Below are 24,530 nucleotides of genomic sequence, written 5' to 3'. Positions count from 1 at the left end.
CAACTCCGGCAAACAAGGCACCAAAACCGGGGCTTGTCGCGTCTTTCTCCTGCAGTCGGTGAGAGTGACAAGACAACTCGTTGATCTGTCCGACGGAGTCGCATCGCAATCGAAAAGGCACAACGCCGCCATCCCACCTGTTGCAAAGTGAATTATATTTTTTGACGCGTGCCTTCAGTCAAGGAGGTGACAGGATGACACACGCGCGAGATTGGCAATATCTGTTGGCTGATAATGCTTGATAAGAACACGGAGCGGAGCCGGTGCCACGGTGCCGGGGGCTGAGGAGAGGAGAGAGCTAAAGGAGGCTGCGCTCGCCTCTCACCCGGAGTTCTGTCAGCCTCCGCCGACATTTCAGAGAGTTCATTGCGTCAGGGTGTCCTGCCTTGAGTGCCACTCTGTTGTTTGGTTCGGGAAAAATATGAAGAACATAGAGTTGGAGTTTACAGGTGAAAACCTGCAGGCCGATTATGGAAACTAATTATAATAATATGTCGGAATAATCTTTATATATAATACGCTACCGTGGCTGTCCGTTTGTCTGTCCCGGATTTTGAATCACCTGTAGCTCGCAAACCGTTTGACCAATTGACCTGAAATTTGGTACACATATACTACATGACGTCTACTATCCGCTTTCGGGGTGATGACTGACCTCTAAGGTTATTCCTCTTTTATTCTTATTTTATTTTATTGTAGAATCAACTCCCGGCAGCGGCCAGCCTTGCAGCGCATGCGTACGGGCGCCGTTCTCATCCCTGCCACCTTCGCTGTAACTTCCCCTACCTCTTTATATCTTAAATCATTCTTGAGGCAGATTGAAGACTTAATCGAAAAATTAATCAAAACTTACTAATTGCAACGCAAATCTATGTTATATAGTGCCTTTCATATCTATCTATCTATCTATCTATCTATCTATCTATCTATCTATCTATCTATCTTATATAGTGCCTTTCATATCTATCTATCTATCTATCTATCTATCTATCTATCTATCTATCTATCTATCTATCTATCTATCTATCTATCTATCTTATATAGTGCCTTTCATATCTATCTATCTATCTATCTATCTATCTATCTATCTATCTATCTATCTATCTATCTATCTATCTATCTTATATAGTGCCTTTCATATCTATCTATCTATCTATCTATCTATCTATCTATCTATCTATCTATCTATCTATCTATCTATCTATCTATCTATCATATAGTGCCTTTCCTATCTATCTATCTATCTATCTATCTATCTATCTATCTATCTATCTATCTATCTATCTATCTATCTATCTATCTATCAGTCATATAGTGCCTTTCATATCTATCTATCTATCTATCTATCTATCTATCTATCTATCTATCTGTCTGTCATATAGTGCCTTTCATATCTATCTATTTATCTATCTATCTATAGTGCCTTTCATCTATCTATCTATCTATCTATCTATCTATCTATCTATCTATCTATCTATCTATCTATCTATCTATCTATCTATCATCTTATATAGTGCCTTTCATATCTATCTATCTATCTGTCTATCTATCTATCTATCTATCTATCTATCTATCTATCTATCTATCTATCATATAGTGCCTTTCCTATCTATCTATCTATCTATCTATCTATCTATCTATCTATCTATCTATCTATCTATCTATCTATCTATCTATCAGTCATATAGTGCCTTTCATATCTATCTATCTATCTATCTATCTATCTATCTATCTATCTATCTGTCTGTCTATCTATCTATCTATCTATCTATCTATCTATCTATCTATCTATCTATCTATCTATCTATCTATCTTATATAGTGCCTTTCATATCTATCTATCTATCTATCTATCTATCTATCTATCTATCTATCTATCTATCTATCTATCTATCTATCTATCTATCTATCTTATATAGTGCCTTTCATATCTATCTATCTATCTATCTATCTATCTATCTATCTATCTATCTATCTATCTATCTATCTATCTATCTATCTATCTATCTATCTTATATAGTGCCTTTCATATCTATCTATCTATCTATCTATCTATCTATCTATCTATCTATCTATCTATCTATCTATCTATCTATCTATCTTATATAGTGCCTTTCATATCTATCTATCTATCTATCTATCTATCTATCTATCTATCTATCTATCTATCTATCTATCTATCTATCTATCTATCTATCTATCTATCTAGCTATCATATAGTGCCTTTCTATCTATCTATCTATCTATCTATCTATCTATCTATCTATCTATCTATCTATCTATCTATCTATCTATCTATCTATCATATAGTGCCTTTCTATCTATCTATCTATCTATCTATCTATCTATCTATCTATCTATCTATCTATCTATCTATCTATCTATCTATCTATCTATCTATCTATCTATCTGGTCCTCCTCGGTGGAACCCTACTTAAAAAAAACGTACTAACTAATCGCACACACAAACTCTGACTTAATCAGTTTAAACACGAAAAGATGCCGACAGAAGAAGAGAAGAAGCAGGCCGCTAGTGTGGAGACAAGAAGATCTGCTCAGGAAGCAGCAAGCGCATCAACTTCTGAGCAAACGAATGATAAACGTACAGAGAAAGAGGATGAAGACTGGGAATGATCAAGTCAAGTGGATTCACTGCACGATTGCAGTGTGCCGTTACTTGTAATAATAATATTAATAATTATTATTATTATTTTCATTTATATAGCGGTTTTCTTGATACTCAATGTGCTCTCCACATAGAGAAGACCTCAGGACGCGACACCCCCTGATCTCCTTACTTGGAGGAAGCAGCTCTATCTCTCCACCAACCTATCTGGTAGACAAATGACCAAAACGAAGCTAATATTCCAAATTAGCAGGCCGCATGGGCATATGACACACCAATCTTTTTGATTTTTTGTTGAAGTAGCAACGGGAATAGTTGACAAAGAACAAAGCTCACGACAGTCAGTGATTTACTGCGACTTTCCAAAAGCCTTTGACTCAGTTGTCTCACACCAAAGATGAATTCTGAAACTTGAAGCTGAAGGCGTCAGAGGGGTCTTCCAAAGACCGGATTTCTATTTGGTTAACCGGCAGGAGACAAAGGGTACAGGATAAGAGGAGAATACAATACAATACGATTTATTTTTTTGTAGCCCAAAATCACACAAGAAGTGCCGCAATGGGCTTTAACAGGCCCCGCCTCTTGACAGCCCCCCAGCCTTGACTCTCTAAGAAGGCAACAAAAGACCCTTGAAGGGAAAAAAATGGAAAGGCAGTTCAAATAGAGACGCCTTCTCCAGGTAGGTTGGGGGCGTGCAGTGTTTTGTCACTTTAACTCCAGCCTTTTTGTCACTACAGACAATGGAGCGCAAGATTCAGAGAGCAGAGTAGCGCAACAGTAGCATAGGCGGTTATTCAGGCCAGCTTGGCTATGATGGTAGAGAGGTGGGTCGTTATATCGAACTTTCAGAAATATGCCTCTATGGCCGCAGACTGCAAGACTTAGGGTGTAAAGTGGCGTAACAGATATGCGTAGGCCGTTATTCAGACAGGCTGGGTTATGACGATAGATCGGTGGGCCGTTATACCGACCTTTCAGAAATATGTCTCAACGGCCACAGACTGCAAGACTTAGAGAGTAGAGTGGCGTAACAGTAGCGTAGCGTAACAGATATGCGTAGGCCAAACGTAGCATAACAAATATGCGCAGGCCGTTCTTCAGAAATATGTGTCTATGTCCGCAGACTGCAAGACTTAGAGAGTAGAGTGGCGTAACAGTAGCGTAGCATAACAGATATGCGTAGGCCGCTCTTCAGAAGGTTGGGTTATGATGGTAGATAAGTGGGCCATTATACCGACCTTTTAGAAATATGTCTCTATGTCCGCAGACTGCAAGACTTAGAGAGTAGAGTGGCGTAACAGTAGCGTAGCGTAACAGATATGCGTAGGCCGTTATTCAGACAGGCTGGGTTATGACGATAAATCGGTGGGCCGTTATACCGACCTTTCAGAAATATGCCTCTACGGCCGCAGACCGCAAGACTTAGAGAGTAGAGTAGTATAACAGTAGCGTAACGTAGCATAACAAATATACGTAGGTCGTTATTCAGGCAGACTGGGTTATGATGGTAGATAGGTGGGTCATTATACTGGCCTTTGGGAATATGTCACTACAGCCGCGGACTGCAAGATTTTGAGAGTAGTGTAGCGTAATAGTATCGTAGTATAACAAAAATGTGTAGGCCATTATTCAGGCAGCTCGGGTTATGACAGCAGAGAGGTGTAGCAGCCTTTCCAAAATATGTCTCTACAGCTGCAGACTGCAAAAGTCAGAGAGCAGAGCAGTGTAACAGTAACGTAGTGTAACAAATATGCGTAGGCCGTTCTTCAGAAATATGTGTCTATGTCCGCAGACTGCAAGACTTAGAGAGTAGGCTATGCGTAGGCCGTTATTCAGACAGACGACAGATCGGTGGGCCATTATACCGACCTTTCAGAAATATGCCTCTACGGCCGCAGACTACAAGACTTAGAGAGTAGAGTGGCGTAACAGTAGCATAGCGTAACAGATATGCGTAGGCCAAACGTAGCATAACAAATATGTGTAGGCCGTTATTCAGGTTAGCCGGGTTATGACAGCAGAAAGGTGTAGCAGCCTTTCCGGAATCTGTGTCTACGGCCGCAGACTGCAAAAGTTAAGAGAGTAGAGTAGCACAATAGTAGAGAAGCGTAACAGATATGCGTAGGCCATTACTCAGACATGCTGGATTATGATGGTGGATCGGTGGGCCGTTACACCGACCTTTTGGGAATATTCGCGGACTGCAGGATTTAGAGAGTAGAGTGGCGTAGCAGTAGCGTAGCGTAACAGATATGCGTAGACCGTTATTCAGACAGGCTGGGTTATGACGGTAGATTGGTGGACCGCTATATCGGCTTTTCGGGAATACAGTATGTCTCTACGGCCACGGACTGCAAGATTTAGAGAGTAGAGTAGTGCAACAGTAGCATAGAGTAACGAATATACATAGGCTGTTATTCAGGTCAGCTTGGTTATGATGGTAGATAGGTGGGCCGTTATATCGACCTTTCAGAAATATGCCTCTACGGCCGCAGACTGTAAAAGTCAGAGAGTAGAGTAGCGTTAATAGTAAAGTAACTTAGCATAACAAATATGTGTAGGCCGCTATTCAGGCTAGCCGGGTTATGACAGCAGAGAGGTGTAGCAGCTTTTCTGGAGTATATGTGTCTACGGCCACAGACTGCAAAAGTCAGAGAGTAGAGTAGGGTAACAGTAGTGTAGTGTAACAAATATGAGTAAGCAGTTATTCAGACAGGCTGGGCTATGACGGTAGATCGGTGGAGCGTTATATCGACTTTTCAGGGATATGTCTCTACGGACCGCAGACTGAAAAGATAGAGGGTAGAGTAGCTTAGCGTAACAGATATGCGTAGGCCATTACTCAGACAGGCTGGGTTATGATGGTAGATCGGTGGGCCGTTATACTGACCTTTTGGGAATATTCGCGGACTGCAGGATTTAGAGAGTAGTGTAGCGTAACAGCAGCATCGCGTAACAGATATGCATAGGCCGTTATTCAGGGCTATGACGGTAGATCGGTCGGCCATTATACCGACCTTTCAGATAGACACCACTATGCTGCTGGCCCAAAAACTGGCCAACCGGGTTCAAAGGTGAAGGCTGGTGAGCCGCGTAACGGGCAAAGGACCCATTTTGGCACTTACCGGATGAGAGCAATGAGGACTGTACTTAGAACTATGACCGAAAATTTGCCAACCAGAGAGGAAATGGACATGGATGAGGGAGTGGACGAGGAATGAGAGTCAGGTAATGTCAAGCAAGTGAGAGCTAACAGAAATGAATGAAAACAAGGCAGGAGCAGAGAGTTGGTCACAGCTTTACCGAGCCTGGAGAATCAGAGGAATTTTTGGGAGACACTTACATTTAAGCCGTGTGGACTATATAGCGAATTCCCTCCTAGACCATCATTGTAGCCTGCCGTCTGATTGATAACATGACGCAGGGTATCCACCTGGTCAAGGAAATGACAGAGAGAAAGAAAAGAGTAAAATCACGTGAAGTGCATGTTAACATCTCTTTAACACACAACCCACACCTCAGAGCATCCCAGCGAATCTCTGCTGATGATCAGCGCCACGGTCCCCGTCCAAGGGGATTCAGCTACTTGCTGCCAGCAGAGGCCTGCAGTTTAGAGGTATGGCGCCGTTGCTACGAACAGCAATAAGGAAGAATAAGCACAAACTCCCACCCGTCAGGCGGGGAGTCACCCGGTGGTCATTGCCACCTGCCGATTTCAAGAGGGTCTCAATCGTTTTTTTTTGTAATGAGAGGCGTCACGATAACAGCTACCAGGACTCTGCTGGGCAGACGGTTTCAACATTCAGCCATGCAACTCGCACAGGTGCCACATGCTGGGCGCAGCAAACCTTCCAAGAGCTTCAGGACGTTTAACTGTTTCCGTCAGCTGAGATTTGACCGAACTGACGCGGCTTGTTTGATCTACCGGACACTAGTGAAGAGTTTTAAAAGAAATGGCCGTGTGGCTCATTGCAATAGCAAACAGATCAGTCGCTGTAACTGGGCACCTCGTAAGGCGCTGCAGCCTCTGCCGTGGCCCGTCCGTGCGTTTCAAACAATTGAACACCACCAGCGTGAACGACACATGAGAAGTGAACAAAGGAGAGGACACGGGAATGACAAAAGAAAAAAAAAATAAAATATGACAACGAGACAGAAAGAGCACACAAAATGGGAAGCTCCTCATATCCATAGACATTCCAAAAAAAAAAAAGAATCGCCAATCCCAACCCAAGTGCTCAAGCCAGAGCCGAATGCATTCACAAAGGATTAACTTAATTCAAATTGGCAGACATTACAGGCAATAGATATAAATATAGAACTTCTATGCATAGAAAAGGTTGTATTCGTTTATTTCATTTGAGCTTAATAATAAATAAATTAAGGAGGATTAAGCGAAAGAGGGGAGGGGGGTGTGGCACTTTTCCAATGCATTTTGGGGATTCTCTTCTCAATAGGGAATGGATTTTTTTTTTTTTTTTTTATGCCCTGTATTGTCACAACGAGCTCCTTTTTTTAAATTTTTTTTTTGTTTTCTCTCCAGGTGTTTCTCCTACCTGCGACTGCACATTGGCTCCGACTTGGGACCCCTGGTAAGAATCCCCATTCAGACTCTGCATGCTCAAGAACATGTCCCCAGTATTTGGGATGTTAAAAGAACCAGAAGAACCTAGAAAGGAAAGAGTTAAGTCGCTGAATCACAGAGGGCCACAAACACACCCCCAAGGAGCCCAAGAGTTAGTGGTTAAAAGGAAATCAACAGAGAGAGAGGGAGAGAAAGAGAAAGAGAGACAGAGAGAGAAACGGAAGATGCTCCTGGGAGGGTTAAGATTAGTGCCGTTGGGCAACACAAGTACACAAAGAAATCAACCCAGCGGGCAGAACTGCACGTCCGCCTTTAAGCTTTAAAAAAAACAAAACAAGACAAGTCTAGCGGAAACGTTAGCAGTTTCACCTCCGACCTCCCCAGAAATTAATCCATGCATCTCTATAGTGCGCTGAAAAGAGTGCGTCCCAGTAAACCTCTCATTCCCGGCAGGCGGGCATGCCACTCTCACGATTTATTATTTGTTCGGTGTATTTGTTAAAAAAAAAAAAAAAAATGTCTAGGAAACACCCCCATGAAGGTCAAAGGTCATACCTACCGGAGTTTGGTGTCGTTGGCGAGTTGGTTTGGCTGTTCTGGACCGCAGCGGCCGCCGCATGCGCGGCCGTTACCGCCGTTTTGGCAGCATACAGGTTTGCTTCTTCTTGGAACTTTCCGATGTTTTTCTTGTACCTTATTCTCTTGTTCCCAAACCAGTTTGATACCTGCGGGAGCAACAATGAGAGAGAGAGAGAGAGAGAGAGAGAGAGAGGAAGAAGAGAGAGAGAGAGAGAGAGGAGTGTCATACGTCAGACACTGTGCACTGAGCAGTGTGATCACTTCAAGATGTCACGTCGAGGCCCATCAAGTACTCAATTCCCAACCTGCACAGTAATATCCGTTGGGTACCCAGACTAATTAAGCAATAATCAGGGATCACGTCTGCATTATCATGGAGATGAGCATGACACGGTTCTGCTTGTCTCTTGGCAAATTTTGCACACCCGGGCTTTCTCATCTGTGACAGTGCTACACGTCATCCATTTTGACTTGACTGCCCTGCAAAAAGGCCTTAATGGTAGCGCCAGCCGTCCCGATTGGCACGCAAAAACAAACTGGGAATTCACCCACACGATGTAAGAGGGTCAGAGTCCAGGGAGATGCACGCGTTAATCCACGATCAGGGAGGAGAAGTAGCTCAACTTGAAGCCCCCCAGACGAGGAGCAAATTGCAACCGGAATTTCGTTTTTTACTTGCACGGATACTGGGATATTTTACGGCATCTTCTCCAAAAACACACAGACAGATACAGTCCTTTGTTGGGTTTTCTTAATTCCGGACATGTCACTCGGTCCTTTTATCCTACTGTTCAGATCCCTTTGTGTTCTGCACGCTTTATTTTCCTATAGATTTCATTAGCAATGGACACATCTGCCATTTTTGCCCCATCCATCTACACTTAATATCTCATAATGACAAAGTGAAAACCTGTGACTGGAAAGGTGTGCCAATTTTATTAAAATGAAAATTAAATTGAAATCTAGAAGTATTCAGATCCTTTAGCTGTGGCACTCCAGGTTGTGTCCAGGTGCCTCCTTCTCCTTGAGATGTTTCTAGAACTTGACTGGAGTCCACCTGTGGCTCATTAAATTGATTGGACATTGTGGAAGGGTCCCACAATTCACATTGCACGTTGGGACAAAAACCAAACCATGAAGTCTAATCTACCATAACTTCTAAGCCTAACTCTCTATAGACCTCTGTGACCAAATTGAGGTGACACGTAGACCAAGGCAAGGGGATCAAACCATCTGTAAAACCTGTGAGTGTTCCTAGGAGCATGGTGGTCTCAAGAACTGTGAAATGGGAGATGTCTGGAACCAGAAGGAGTTGTCCTAGACTTGGCTGTCTGGCTAAACTGAGTAACCTGGGCAAGAAGGGTTTTGGTTTGGGACGTGGCCATGAACTCAAAGGTCACTCAAACGGAGCTTCAGAAGTCTTCTACCATGATGGGAAAACGAGGACCATCACAGTAACACTCCATCCGTCGGGCGTGTATGGTAGAGGGGCTGGATGGACCTCATGCAGTCAAAGGAGAGCATGTGGAGGAGGAGGAGGATTCTCTGGTCAGATGGGACAAAAATGGAACTCTTTGGGCAGAACTCCAAGCTGTATATCTGGTGAAGACCAGGCACTGCTCACCCGCTGCCATCCCTGTGGTGAAGCAGGGCAGCAAACCCATCATGCCATGAAGACACAGGGACAGACAGACTAGTCAGAATTGAGGAGGAGAGGATGAATACAGCCAGATACAAAGTGGTCCTTGAAGAAAACCTGCTCCAGAGTGCAGACCACCATAGACTGGGGTGACGGTTCACCGGCAAAATGCTATCAGCTGTGACCTGGCCGGGACGCCAGATGGATGGAAGGACTGGGGGAAGGAGAGGAGAACTTTCACAAGGGACGCTAGAGGGCAGTCCTCCTGGGTGGCTGTGGCACTGTGGATTCCTGCAGGGCATGCTGGGGAGTTGGAGTTTGGTACAGTCCTGTTGGGTACCGTGGGGGCCACCAGGGGGAGCTGCTGAGCCCTACATTGGGCTTTCACCACACCTGGGAGGGATTCCAGTGAGCCTGATTAACGAGCCACCTGGGCCAAGATAAAAGGAGCCACCTCACTCCATTCAACGAGCCAGAGTCGGGAGGAAGAGGGACAAAGGTCAACCGTGGAGGAATGGAGAAGAAAATAACAGAGAGAAGAGGAGGAAGAGGGATGAAGGTCGACCGTGGAGGAGTGGGGATAGAAAGGAAAGGAGAGAAGAAGAGGAAGAGGGATGAAGGTCGACCGTGGAGGAGAAAATAACGGAGAGAAGAAGAGGAAGAGGGACAAAGGTCAACCGTGGAGGAGTGGGGATGGAAAGGAAAGGAGAGAAGAAGAGAAAGAGGGACGAAGGTCGACAGTGGAGGAGTGGAGGAGAAAATAACGGAGAGAAGAAGAGGAAGAGGGACGAAGCTCGACCATGGAGGAGTGGGGACAGAAAGGAAAGGAGAGAAGAAGAGGAAGAGGGATGAAGCTCGACCATGGAGGAGTGGGGACAGAAAGGAAAGGAGAGAAGAAGAGGAAGAGGGATGAAGCTCGACCAAGGAGGAGTGGAGGTGGAAAGGAAAGGACGGAAGAAGAGGAAGAGGGATGAAGCTCGACCATGGAGGAGTGGGGACAGAAAGGAAAGGAGAGAAGAAGAGGAAGAGAGACGAAGCTTGACCATGGAGGAGTAGAGGTGTGAAAGGAAAGGAGAGAAGAAGAGGAGGAGGGATGAAGTTTGACCATGGAGGAGTGGGGACAGAAAGGAGAGAAGAAGAGGGACGAAGCTCGACCATGGAGGAGTGGTGACAGAAAGGAAAGGAGAGAAGAAGAGGAAGAGGGACGAAGCTTGACCATGGAGGAGTGGAGGTGGAAAGGAAAGGAGAGAAGAAGAGGAAGAAGAACAAGAAGTGAGAAGGGAGAGTATATCTGGTGCTCTGTGTACTGTGCCGTTGAGGGGAGTGAGGGAGATGCACTTCCCACTTCATAACGTGTGCCGTGCTGGAACTCGTGTCTCTGCCTGTCTGTGTCGGGGTTGGGGCAGCCGAAATGCCCCTGGTTTCCACACAACATATTTGAGAACATCAGTGGAAATGAAGGAGAAGTGCATTCAGGGACTGAAGCTCTTCTTTACGCAAAGAGTTGTGGGACTATGGAACAAACTACCAAATCATGGAGTTGGAGCAGAAACCTGGAGACCCTTTAAGAAGGGTCTGGAGGAGATGTGGGGGCAACCTGAGCTACTGGCTAAACAAACAGGCCTGATGGGCTGAGTGGTCTCGTCTCGTTTGTCACATTTCTTATGTTCTTGTGTTCTAATGGCTTGGAAGTATAAAGCCAAGACACCATTGGAGGGGCTTCAGGACAAGTCCCCGAGTGTCCTTGAGTGGCCCAGCCAAAGTTTTGAACTTGAACCCAATCAAACATTTCTGGAGAGGACCTGACAATGGCTGGCCACCATTGGTTTTCCATTCCAACCTCACCGAGCTTGAGAGCATCGGCAGAGAATAATGGCGGAAAGTCCCCCAAATCCAAGTGTGTGGATTTTCTCACCTCAGGCTCAGGAAGACTCCAAGCTGGATCCACCGCCACAACTAATAGTTTTGAACACTCGTGTTAAGAAAATTTGCAAAGACATCTAAACCTCTGCTTTCACTTTGTCATTCTGGAGTATCGAGTGTTGCTGGATGAGAGGAAAATAAAATGAATTGAAATGACCGTAGCACAAGGTGGCAACAGAACAAAATGTGTAAAAAAAAAAAAAAAAAAAAAAGTGAAGGGGTCCGGAGACCTCCTTAAGGTGCTGGACACACACGGTCGGGTCTTCTCGGCTTTTCCATAGGTTGTCACTGTAAGTCGTCTGATGTTACAGGGGGGACCTCTGAAGGAGCTGCCAACCAAGTCAACGCTCACATGCATGCAAATTATCTTCACAGTACATCGCCCTAGACCAGGGGTCCCCAACTCCCATCCTGGTGGGCCGCAGTGGCTACAGGTTTTCATTCTACCCCTTTACCTAAACAGCCAGCAGTTTTCGCTGCTAATTAACTCCTTTTCCCTTCATTTTAATTGACTTGCTGCTTAAGATTTAGACCAGTGGTGTCCAGCTCCATTCTGGTGGGTCACAGTGGCTGCAGGTTTTCATTCTCGTCCTTTTCCTAATTAGTTTTCACTGCTAATTAACTCCTTTTCCCTTCATTTTAATAGCCCTGTTTTTAAGGATTCAGTCTTCTAAATTGATTCGTTTCTTCATTAAATGAGACGTGAGGCGAGCCGACAGATGACCAGCTAAACTGGAATGTCCAACTCCAGTCAATTTCACTCCAACCAGTTTCTTAATGAGAAGCCCATTCCTGCTGTTAATTAAAGCCGTCATTGACTATCAGGACTTGTCGCTGCTCTCATTCTGTTGCTTTTCTGTTTTTTTTTTCTAAGACCACCGTCAAGATGTTTTGGTGACCTGAGCAGACCAACGTGACCGAGACCTTCACCTTTCTTTATTTTCAGGTGAGCTGGTCAAGTTTTGTGTCTCGTTATTGTTTGGCTGCTCATTAAGGGAAAAAGAAACAACTAAGGGATCTGAGTCACGTCAATTAAAATGATGGCAAGACAGCAGCAAAAACAGCTCACTGATCAGAAGATGGTTAGAATGAAAACCTGCAGCCATTGCGGCCCACCAGGACCAGCGTTGGACACCCCTGCCCTAGACGGATGCGGCCACGGGTTGTAGAGCTGAGTGTTAAACAGTTCAGTTTGAAGGTCTGCACAATGTTCACGTTCACTAAGATCTCTTTGGTTGCTATGAACACCCTGATGGATGTTGCTGTACATGGTGGTGGCTTTTAAAATAATTACTGGTGATGGATAAAGTAACTGTGAGATGGAAGAGGTGACGTTGTGGGACGACTGTCACATTCATCCAGAAGATCTTACTTTATGGCAAATTGTGGGAAATAATGCACCAATAAGGTCAGGTCAGGTCAGGTTGGGGGGGGGGGCATGCACCGGTACTGCGAAACACGACGAAACAGCTCGGGATCCTGGTTGGAAACACCCCCCCCCCCCCCCAGACGGACATGCGGTCCAGTCCAACCATCCGGAAATGACACTATCTGTCACAGCCAGGTGTTACATGGGTGCCCCGCTTGGCCTGGTCCAGCCACTCGGGCCCTCAACAATGAGGATCACCCTCGGGTAATCACGCCACATGGCCGTAGTGCTGTAACTGACGCTCCCTCACAATGCAGGTCATGTGCCTCATTCGGGGCTCCGTGAGCAACACAAAGTCAAATACAAGGATTCTCTGAAGAGACACCAAAGGAGTCCAGTCTTCATCTCAGGTCAATGGATAGCATCCATGTCTCACAACCATATAGCAGCACTAATAAGGCCATAACTAAATGGTCAGTAATCCCTGTTTGATTTGATCGTAGCCAGTCGCAGACTAGTCGTCAGGTTTGCCACATTACACGACTGTCCTCATGTGAGCCTGTGGCCGACTGCCTCCGACTGGCTAAGATTATATAAATGAAGGCTACAACTGACAATTGCTGGGAAAGTCTACATCACCTTACACGACCATGTGAACTCGTCCACGCTCCTGGTCTTTGCTCCCATCTAGTCAGTTTGCTGACCTAACAATTCCATCCCTCCGTCCATTTTCTCTACCTGATAGTCTAACTTAAGATGGCGTCACAATGACGCGACTGTTTGTCATGGGTGGGATACGTCCGATTTGCCGACCCCAGTCGCTGATCCGTGTCAAATAACATGACTCAAAATGGAAGCCCGTGTCACATTTACTGTCTTTTTGAACGCCACTCTTCCAGCGCAGTCGTGCCCGCCCCTTTTTTCTGACAGCCAATAGCGTGCTGCCTGACGGAGCTCAGGGGTACAGCAGCAATCTCTGCACTTAATTTGTTTCTTTTTCCCATTCTGTTATGGTAGGTAAAATACGAGACATCAGACAGACGAGCTGCTGTTCTGTTTGTGACGTACGTACACAGCCCCCTGTGCAGCTGGATAAGAGCCGGCGCTATACGAAGAGTTAATAGCTGCAGTGTGTTCCGCCGCCTTGTCTCTACATTCTATTATTGCACCGTCGACTGAATGCTTATTGGTTCTCAACTCTCACATGCAAAGGACCCGCCCCTCCGACTAACGACAAAAATCAAACCCGCTTGACTTTATGGTAGCCAGTTACAGAGTAGTCGTTGGATTTGCCACATTAGAAGATCGTCTTCACGTGAGCGTGCGTGCGGCTAACGTCATGTAAATGAAGGCCAAAACTGACAATTGCTGGGAAAGTCTACATCACCTTACACGACCATGTAAGCTCGTCCACGCTCTTGGTCTTTGCTCCCATCTAGTCAAGTTTACTGACCTACAATTCCATCCCTCCATCCGTCCATTTTCTCTACCTGATAGTCTAACTTAAAATGGCGTCACATGACGCGCCTGTTTGTCGTAGGTGGGATACATCCGATTTGCCGACTGATCCGTGTCAGATAACACGACTCAGAATCGAAACCCGTGTCACATTAACCGACTTTTACCAGCGTAGCTGTGCCCGCCCTTTTTTCTGACAGCCAATGGTGTGCTGCCTGACCTCCTTGTTCCTTGCACTGCCGGCTCAATGCTTATTGGTTGTCAACTCTCATATGCCTTTTTCCATTCTGTTATGGTATGTAAAATACGAGACATCAGACAGACGAGCTGCTGTTCTGTTTGTGACGTACACAGCCCCCGCCCATAGAGCCGGCGCTATACGAAGAGTTAATAGCTGCTGTGCTCTCCGCCTCCTCGTCTCTACATTCTATTATTGCACTGCCGGCTGAATGCTTATTGGTTGCCAACTCTCGCATGCAAAGAGCCCGCCCCTCCGACTAACGACAAAAATCAAACCGGCTTGACTTCACCGTAGCCAGTCGCCGAGTAGTCGTCATGTTTGCTACATTAGATGATCGTCTTCACGTGAGCGTGCGGCTGACTGCCATGACTGGCTACGAAAAAACTGGCTGCGGCCTTGAGGGTCGCAGGTGCTGGAGCCTCACCAGAAGGGGCGGACTGGCCATTAGGGTATTTGGGCAATGCCCGGTGGGCCGCAGACTCTGGTCTGGTCATGGGCCGGCCGTTTCATGAAATTCATTTTATGTACTGGTTACTGTTTGACATTAAAATTAATTTTGTAAACTACTAAACATTATCCGTCCGGTACTGTGATTTATACAGTCCTATATAACATATCGTATTACATCATCAAGTTATTTTAGTTGTCAGTACACAAATGTTGCAACGAAAAATTTGGTCAAAACTGCCTTTTGACGATTTCTGCTTCGATACCGCTACATTCCAGTTAGCATGTACATTATTGCAATTTATTTTATCTTATATCTAGTATTTAAATTCTTCGGTACTAATAATTAGTTTAGATTATGTATTATGCATTTTATTGTTCTCTGGTCGTCAGCGTGAGTGATAATCAGTGGTTTTCCGCTGCGATTATTAGTATGATGAAATAAAGTTGTAAAGCACAGGATAGTAATTTTTCATATTAGGATGGAACATCCATCCATCCATTTTCCAACCCGCTGAATCCGAACACAGGGTCACGGGGGTCTGCTGGAGCCAATCCCAGCCAACACAGGGCACAAGGCAGAAAACAATCCTGGGCAGGGTGCCAACCTACCGCAGGACACACACGTGCACACACACACACAGAGCACACACTAGGGCCAATTTAGAATCACCAATCCACCTAACCTGCATGTCTTTGGACTGTGGGAGGAAACCGGAGCACCCGGAGGAAACCCACACAGACACGGGGAGAACATGCAAACTCCACGCAGGGAGGACCCGGGAAGCGAACCCGGGTCCCCAGGTCTCCCAACTGCGAGGCAGCAGCGCTACCCACTGCGCCACCGTGCCGCCCCCTAGGATGGAACATTTACAGTTTATCATTAAGTTAATGGAACATTTCAATCATCAGTTTGGGAGCACTGCAGTGGGCTGGCACCCTGCCCAGGGGTTTCTTTCCTGCCTTGCGCCCTGTGCTGGCTGGGATTGGCTCCAGCAGACCCCCCGTGACTCTGTAGTTAGGATATAGCGGGTTGGATAATGGATGGATGGATGGAAGTTTGGGAGCTATGGAAGAGCTGCATAGACATCTGCTCAGATTTGATGATGGCGTCACTGCTGAACAATTATACGAACAGAACTGCAAAGCTTTGGACAGCAGTGGCCAACACTTAAACAATCAGTAGCAAGATGCTTATACTGTGGAGGATGACAATGACAGTGACCGTGAAGAAGGTGGGACAACTGTGTCAACTTGCAAGTCTTGTAAAGACTGTCCTCTCTGTTGCTACAAGGTGCTACTCTGGTTGAACTTCTTACCTGATTGCTTATAAGAGCATTGGGTTTGCCTACCAGCACCTGCTAACGCTGGCGTAAGTGCCTATGTGAAACATCATTCTATGCGTTGAAGAGAATCAAAAGCCACCTGAGAAGCACAATGACGCAAGAACATCTTGAGGCGTTCATGTTGATGTCGGTGGAAAAAAGTATCTAAGCCAAAGTTGACACCAACAGTATTGTTGATGATGTGGCTGCTAAAAGCAGCGAACTGCGTAAGCTACTAGCCCACTATAGGCACTTGGACATGACATTGATATTTGACATGTACTCTAATAACGTGTAAGCCATGTTACTAAATTTTTATTCCATCCATCCATCCATTTTCCAACCCGCTGAATCCGAACACAGGGTCACGGGGGTCTGCTGGAGCCAATCCCAGCCAACACAGGGCACAAGGCAGGAACCAATCCTGGGCAGGGTGCCAACCCACCGCAGGACACACACTAGGGCCAATTTAGAATCGCCAATCCAGCTAACCTGCATGTCTTTGGACTGTGGGAGGAAACCCACGCAGACACGGGGAGAACATGCAAACTCCACGCAGGGAGGACCCGGGAAGCAAACCCAGGTCCCCAGCTGCGAGGCAGCAGCGCTACCCACTGCGCCACCATGCCACCCTAAATTTTTATTTTTCATTAAATTTTATTTCTAAGCATGTCGTTAAATTTTAAGTTGTGTCTAAACGGCAGTGTACAGATTACGTTTGGTAACAGTTTGGATATAGGCGAGCCGCGTACTCATCACAAATTTTAAGAAAATTACAATGAATAACGGGGCCGAGTGGGTCGACCTCGTCACCTCATTTGTTGAAGGCCGGTTTTGAGACCCAGTCCGCTCTTGCTCACCAGACAGCAAAGGGTGCAAGGCAGGTGGGGGGTGTGAAATGCTTTACTATTAAAATGAGCGACTTCTGGTGCACCACGTGTCTTATTACGAGCGTAAAGCCGCGGCAGTTTATTAGTGTTGCGTATTTTTCAATTTTAAAGAGGCTGTTAATTTCGGCTGTATAATTGAATTGTATTAATACGTATAGGGTGATGAAACACCATTGATGAGTTTTCATTAAAAAAAAATCGGATTTGTACTGTAAAGCATAATAAACCAAGGTGTAGCCATTCTGGGACTCACACTAGAATGTTCACCTGTCTTTAAGAGCGCTAAAACAAATTAATACCGTTGAATGGTGTGGATGTTAAACGGAGTGTTTTTCTGGGAACTGACAATGGTGAACTCCTGGAATTAAAAAAATAAAAACGCTGATAACGCGAACGTTTAGCGCTGTTAAGAACGTGCGACGCGTGCCGCTCTCATCCTTGCATTTCTTTCCCTTCTCGCCCGGTGCGTCTGCCGCTATTAAAAATTCACGCGCTTTTATACCCGAGGGCTGCGCGGAACAAGGAAGGCGTCCTGTCTGCATTCCTCGTTTTTTTTTGGCCGGTGACACCGAAGTTCAATGAATAAATAAAAAAAGATGAAAGAATGCGGAGGGCACGGACTGGACGTTCTTTATTACGGCGTCTCCACATGACCGCTGCTATGGAATGCTTCACTTCAGCCCCCCAGCATCCAAAACACAAAGACAACGGGAATGGCGTTCTGGGAAACAGAGAAAAAAAAGGATTTTAAGCCGGCTACAAAAATAAAAAAATAAAAAAAATAAAGCGTCCGTCAGCTTCGCCTTAGTGGACGAGTCAAAGAGCAGCTGCAACCACTGAAGGCTGATTTAATTCTCAGCCCCGCACTTACATTTTAATATCTTGCGGCACCCATGTGAAGCCGCTGAGTGGATCTGCATGACATCAGATCGTTTCCATCTTAGCCGTCTCTCACTGCTTCTAAATCTTTAATATCCAGGCAATTAAAATTAATGACCATTCATGCGAAGCCACTGTTGGCGGTGTTTTCTTGACATCAATTGTTTGATGGGTTTACCTAGAGGTTAAACTAACAAGCAGGTTTAATTGGAAGCGATGAAAGGACCAGCCATCATCCCGTTTTTTTCTTCTTCTTCTTCATTTTTTTTTTTTTGCCCCTCACAAACAAAACCTGCTGAAACCACGCACTCTGCACAGACCCCGTGACGGCGGCGAAACGGAAGGACGGCAAAACACGTCAGAAAGAACTCGCGCTCCGAAGATGACGCCATTCTGCGCATGTCCACGCGGAGACACCGTGAAGAGGCTCAGGTGAACTCCTGCTGCTCCGTTGGTACGGCAGGCGCAGATGGCTTCGTCGTCACGTGCTTTTCGGGGTTGTGTTCTTCACGTTCTTCTCCTATCCCATTGCGCACTTAGATGGGGTTTCACTATTCTGGGTCAGGCCCCCCAAGAACTGGAGAAGCAGGTATCATTATTACCAACCAAACGTTATGGACCACCTTTCACTGACTACACCATCAATCGCGCCACATGGCCGTAGTGCCGTAACTGACGGTCCCTCACAATGAAGGTCATGTGCCTCATTCGGGACTCCCTGAGCAACACAAAGTCAGACTAACGGTACCCAAAGATTCTCCAAAGAGACACCAAAGGAGTCCAGTCTTCATCTCAGGTCAGCGTCCATGTCTCGCAACCATATAGCAACACTAATAAGGCCAAAAAATAAATGGTCGGTAATCCCTGTTTGATTTGATCGAAGCCAGTGGCAGACTAGTCATCAGGTTTGCCACATTACACGACTGTCCTCACGTGAGCCTGCGGCGGACTGCCTCTGACTGGCTAAGATTATATAAATGAAGGCTACTACTGACAATTGCTGGGAAAGTCTACGTCACCTTACACGACCATGTAAACTCGTCCACGCTCCTGGTCTTTGCTCCCATCTAGTCAGTTTGCTGACCTAACAATTCCATCCCTCCCTCCGTCCATTTTCTCTACCTGATAGTCTAACTTAAGATGGCGTCACATGACATGACTTTTTGTCTTGGGTGGGATACGTCCGATTTGCAGACCGCAGTCGCTGGTCCATGTCAAATAACACGACTCAAATTCGAAGCCCGTGTCACATTAACTGACATTTTGAACGCCGCTCTCCCAGCACAATCGTGCCCACCTCTTTTTTTCTGACAGCTAATAGCCTGCTGCCTGACGGAGCTCAGGGGTTCAGCAGCAATCTCTTCGTCATCACATGCACTTCAGGTTTGTGTTCTTCACGTTCTCCTATTAAACACAAATCCTTCTCGTAACTGGTAAGTTCCAGTCTCCTGTCCTACTGCTCACTTCAAAGAAGAGACGCGGACAAACACAACACAACAGAAAAGCCATGAAGAGGCTCTGATGAACTCCTCCTGCTTCATTAACCTGCACAGATGGCTTCTTCATCACACAGTTCAGGCTTGTGTTCATCACCTTCTCCTATTACACAAATCCTTCTGGTCACTGGTAAGAACCATCTACCTTCCTATTGCTCACTTGGATGGGTTTTCACTATTCTGGGTCAATCTTTTCAGAAGGTAGAGTTAGGGCCACCAAGAACTGGAGAAGCAGGCATCACTGTTGCTAACCAAAGTTTATGGACCACCTTTCACTGAGTACACCATCAAAGAAGAGAAGTGGGAAAATACAACACAATAGAAAAGCCATGATGAGGCCCAGATAAACTCCTACTTCTTCATTAACCTGCACAGATGGCTTCTTCATCACATGCACTTCAGGTTTGTGCTCTTCAGGTTCTCCCATCACACAAATCCTTCCTCGTCTCTGATAAGCTCCAAGTTCCACCATATTGCTCACCAAGATGAGTTTTCGCTACTCTGGTTCAATCTTTCGAGAAGACGTGTGCATCTCTTGGCTCCCGAAGAACTACAGAAGCAGGTACCATTATTACCAACCAAACTTTATGGACCACCATTCACTGACCACACCATCAAAGAGGCGAAGCGGATAAACACAACACAACAGAAAAGCCATGAAGAGGCTCTGATGAACTCCTACTGCTTCCTTAACCTGCACAGATGGCTTCCTCATCATGCACTTTAGGTTTGTGCTCCTCAGGTTCTCCTATTACACAAATCCTTCTGGTCACTGGTAAGAACCATCTACCCTCCTATTGCTCACTTGGGTGGGTTTTCACTGTTCTGGGTCAGTCATTTGAGAAGGTAGAGTTAGGGCCACCAAGAACTGGAGAAGCAGACATCACTGTTACCGACCATAGTTTAAGGACCACCTTTCACTGAGTACACCATCAAAGAAGAGAAGCGGACAAATACAACACAATAGAAAAGCCATGAAGAGGCCCTGATGAACTCCTACTGCTTCATTAACCTGCACGGGTGGCTTCCTCATCACATGCACTTTGGGTTTGTGCTCTTCAGGTTCTCCTATTATACAGATCCTCCTCGTCTCTGATAAGTTCCATCTCCTGTCCTATTGCTCACTTAGATGGGTTTTTCACAACTCTGGGTTAGTCTTCTAAGAAGCCGTGTGTATCTCTTGGCCCCCAAGAACAGAAGAAGCAGGCACCACTATTACCAACCAAAATTTGTGGACCACCATTCACTGACCACACCATCAAAGAAGAGAAGTAGACAAACACAACACAACAGAAAAGCCATGAAGAGGCTCTGATGAACTCCTACTGCTTCATTAACCTGCACAGATGGCTTCTTCATCACACAGTTCAGGCTTGTGTTCGTCACCTTCTTCTATTACACAAATCCTTCTGGTCACTGGTAAGAACCATCTACCCTCCTATTGCTCACTTGGATGGGTTTTCACTATTCTGGGTCAATCTTTTGAGAAGGTAGTTTTAAGGTTAGGGCCGTCCAGAACTGGAGAAGCAGGCATCATTGTTACTAACCAAAGTTTATGGACCACCTTTCACTGACCACACCATCAAAGAGGAGAAGTGGAAAAACACAACAAAAAAAGGTGAACAGGCTCCAGCAAACTCCTACTGCTTCATTAACCTGCACAGATGGCTTCTTCATCACGTGAACTTCAGGTTGGTGTTCTTCGGGTTCTCCCATCACACAAATCCTTCCTCGTCTCTGATAAGCTCCATCTCCTGTCCTGTTGCTCTCGCCAAGATGAGTTTTCACTCTTCTGGGTCAGTTTTTTGAGAAGCTATGTGCATCTCTTGGCCCCCAAGAACAGGAGAAGTAGGCATCACTATTACCAACCCAAGGTTATGGACCACCGTTCACTGACCACACCATCAAAGAGGTGAAGCGGACAAACACAACACAACAGAAAAGCCATGAAGAGGTTCTGATGAACTCCTACTGCTTCATTAACCTGCACGGATGGCTTCTTCATCATGTGCACTTCAGGTTGGTGTTCTTCAGGTTCTCCCATCACACAAATCCTTCTTGTCTCTGATAAGCTCCATGTACCACCATATTGCTCACCAAGATGAGTTTTTGCTACTCTGGTTCAGTCTTTCGAGAAGACGTGTGCATCTCTTGGCTCCCAAAGAACTACAGAAGCAGGTACCATTATTACCAACCAAACTTTATGGACTACCATTTACTGACCACACCATCGAAGAGGCGAAGCGGACAAACACAACACAACAGAAAAGCCATGAAGAGGCTCTGATGAACTCCTACTGCTTCATTAACCTGCACTTCAGTCTTTTGAAAAGCCGTGTGCATCTCTTGGCCCCCAAGAACAGGAGAAGTAGGCATAATAAGTATTACCAACCCAAGGTTATGGACCACCGTTCACTGACCGCACCATCAAAGAGGAGAAGCAGACAAACACAACAAGAAATACGTGAACAGGCTCCATCAAGCTCCTACTGCTTCATTAGCAGGCAGAGATGGTGTCCTCATCACGCAGTTTGGGTTTCATGTTCTTCAGGTTCTCTCATCACACCTTCTCTTGTCCTGTTGTTCACTAAGATGGGTTTTCGCTACTCTTCTTCCCATGGGCAATCCCCTGGCACCAGAGGTTAGGGTTAAAAAGTAGCCCTCCACCTCACCTCAGGGAGTGTAGTTGGGGGGCACTCACCTGGTGGAGGTCTGGATGGAGGGAGGATGAACGAAAGAGAAAAGATCTGATGGTGCTGATTGGTTTCTATTTGAACCAGGGGGTCTTCATTGTGTCTGGTGTTTGGAGGCTCTACTACGCCCCCTACAGGCCACAAGAGAATTTCGGGGAGTTTTGTGGTATCTGCATTGCTCTCTGCAGTCTGCGCTGCCTCGTCTTGTCGGCTGACGCCTTAAAGGTTCCTGACGCTGCGTCCGCACTGTCAAGGCCCCCCCGATTCCAGATGACTGACTGAATGAATGAATGAATGAATGAATGAGTGAGCAGTGCCCGGGGTTCTCATTGAGAAGCAGCAGCCCACCCGTTGTCTGGAATATTTATTGGCCTCTGATGAAAATGAAAATCACCCAGCAGAAGAACATCTGCACAAGCCTTCCAGAAGCTGGCCTGCTGATTCGCCTGACTCGCGATTCACTCTCATGCTGAATCGCCATTTCCTCGAATTTCTCTGTTCATTTTCATTGCCAACAGCAAGTGGCCATTCATTCATTCTAATTAAACAATGCGTGTGTAAAAATGAACATGTAAAACAGAAATACATAAAAAAAAAAAATCTTGTAAATTTCAATTTCATTTTGAATTTTAATGAAATAATAAATGCCCGCAAAAATCAAAACCGAACACGTACAACACTCTGTCTGATTTCTGAGTAGCCCGGGTGTACAATTGGTGTGCATTGTGCCTGGTCAGTGATTTAATACCAGATGTGCATCAGGGGTAGATACAAAGCCCCAGACGACTCCATCTCTGAATTAACGGTGACTTTGTCACCAAGAAAACCCACCAGCGTCACCATTCCTCAGAAAAGTCCCCACTTTCAGTGTCTCCCAGTCCAGTTCTTCCCATCCGTTAATAAAACCCTTCACTTTTCTCCTTCTAGAGTTTATGTTACGGAGGCAAGGCACAAGGAATACATTTAAATAGGAATGGGGGTGGGCCAAAGCCTGTAACATGTATATGATAAAATGTCGAAAAAGTGAAAAAGACGTCAGGCAGACAAGTAAACGTAAATGGAAATGAAAAGTCTTATAGCGAAAGTCAAAGAAAAAGCAAAGTTCGCCACATAATAATGTAAATTCAGTTCACTCTCGGAAAAACCCAGAAGTGCACGGTGGTGACCTATCAGATCGTTGCGTCAATACGACTCACACCTGTGTGCTCCCGGTCAGTAACCATAGTAACGAGAGAAGTAAAACCCAGAAGGTCACGCTAAGTTACATCACACTAGCTGTGCTACCCATCTGAGACGGGTTAAAGTCTAAGTCATCAACGTAGACCCAAGTTTGCAGTGTGCCATACGATGGATATGTCTCTGTTATACGTCATTTGGTATGGGATTCATAAAAGCAATGTTAATGATAGTGATACGCCATCTGTTGGAATGACAGATGCAATTCATATGTCTCTGTTATACACCATTTAGTATGGGATTCGTAAAAGCAGTGTTAATGGTTCTGATGCGACATCTGTTGGAATGACATAAAAAAATTCATGTGTTTCTGTGATATGCCATTTGCTATAATATTTATAAAAGCAATGTTAATGGTTGTGATGCACCATCTGTTGGAATGAGAAATGCAAAGTATATGTCCCCGTTTTATGCTATTTGGTATGTGATTCGTAAAGGAATCCATGTTAGTGGTTGTGATGCACCATCTGCTTGGAATGACAAATGCAATTCATATTTTTCCTATGATATGCCATTTGCTATAATATTTATAAAAGCAGTGTTAATGGTTGTGACGCAACCTGTTGGAATGAGAAATGATATGCATATGTCCCTGTTTTATCCTATTTGGTATGGGATTCGTAAAAGCAGTGTTAATGGTTCTGACATGCCATCTGTTGGAATGACAAAAACAAATGCATGTGTCTCTGTTATATGCCATTTGGTATGGAATTCATAAAAGCAGTGTTAATGGTAGTGATACCCTATTTGTTGGAATGACAAATGCAATGCATATGTCTCTGTGATATGCCATTTGCTATAATATTTATGAAAGCAGTGTTAATGGTTGTGATGCACCATCTGTTGGAATGAGAAATGCAATGCATACTGTATGTCCCTGTTTTATGCTATTTGTTATGGGATTCGTAAAGGAAGCAGTGTTAATGGTTGTGATGCACCATCTGCTTGGAATGGTAAATGCAATTCATATTTTCCTGTGATATGCCATTTGGTATGGAAGTAAAAGCAGTGTTAATGGTAGTGATACACCATCTGTTGGAATGACAGATGCAATACATATGTCTCTGTGATATGCCATTTGCTATAATATTTATAAAAGAAGTGTTAATGGTTGTGATGCACCATCTGTTGGAATGTGAAATGCA

At 45.2% G+C, this 24,530-nt stretch overlaps 1 protein-coding gene across 4 annotated transcripts in view; it reads right to left on the bottom strand.

Moving 5' to 3' along the window:
- Positions 1 to 24,530, bottom strand: part of LOC114657705 (pre-B-cell leukemia transcription factor 3) — a 687,635-nt gene that overhangs the window by 377,484 nt on the left and 285,621 nt on the right. For 2 of the 4 annotated variants that reach the window (XM_051932309.1, XM_051932310.1), the window contains 3 exons: positions 7,770 to 7,935; positions 7,182 to 7,294; positions 5,969 to 6,058 (listed from right to left, as the gene is read on the bottom strand). In XM_051932309.1, the coding sequence (XP_051788269.1) occupies positions 5,969 to 6,058; positions 7,182 to 7,294; positions 7,770 to 7,935 (369 nt within the window). The remainder of the gene's footprint in view (positions 1 to 5,968; positions 6,059 to 7,181; positions 7,295 to 7,769; positions 7,936 to 24,530) is intronic. The other 2 variants (XM_051932311.1, XM_051932312.1) reach the window with 1 other exon arrangement.

The sequence above is a fragment of the Erpetoichthys calabaricus genome, chromosome 9 (assembly GCF_900747795.2).
Source record: "Erpetoichthys calabaricus chromosome 9, fErpCal1.3, whole genome shotgun sequence".
Classification (NCBI taxonomy): domain Eukaryota; kingdom Metazoa; phylum Chordata; class Cladistia; order Polypteriformes; family Polypteridae; genus Erpetoichthys; species Erpetoichthys calabaricus.
The sequence above is the reverse complement of the archived record's forward strand: the minus strand, read 5'-3'. Positions and strand labels throughout refer to the sequence as shown.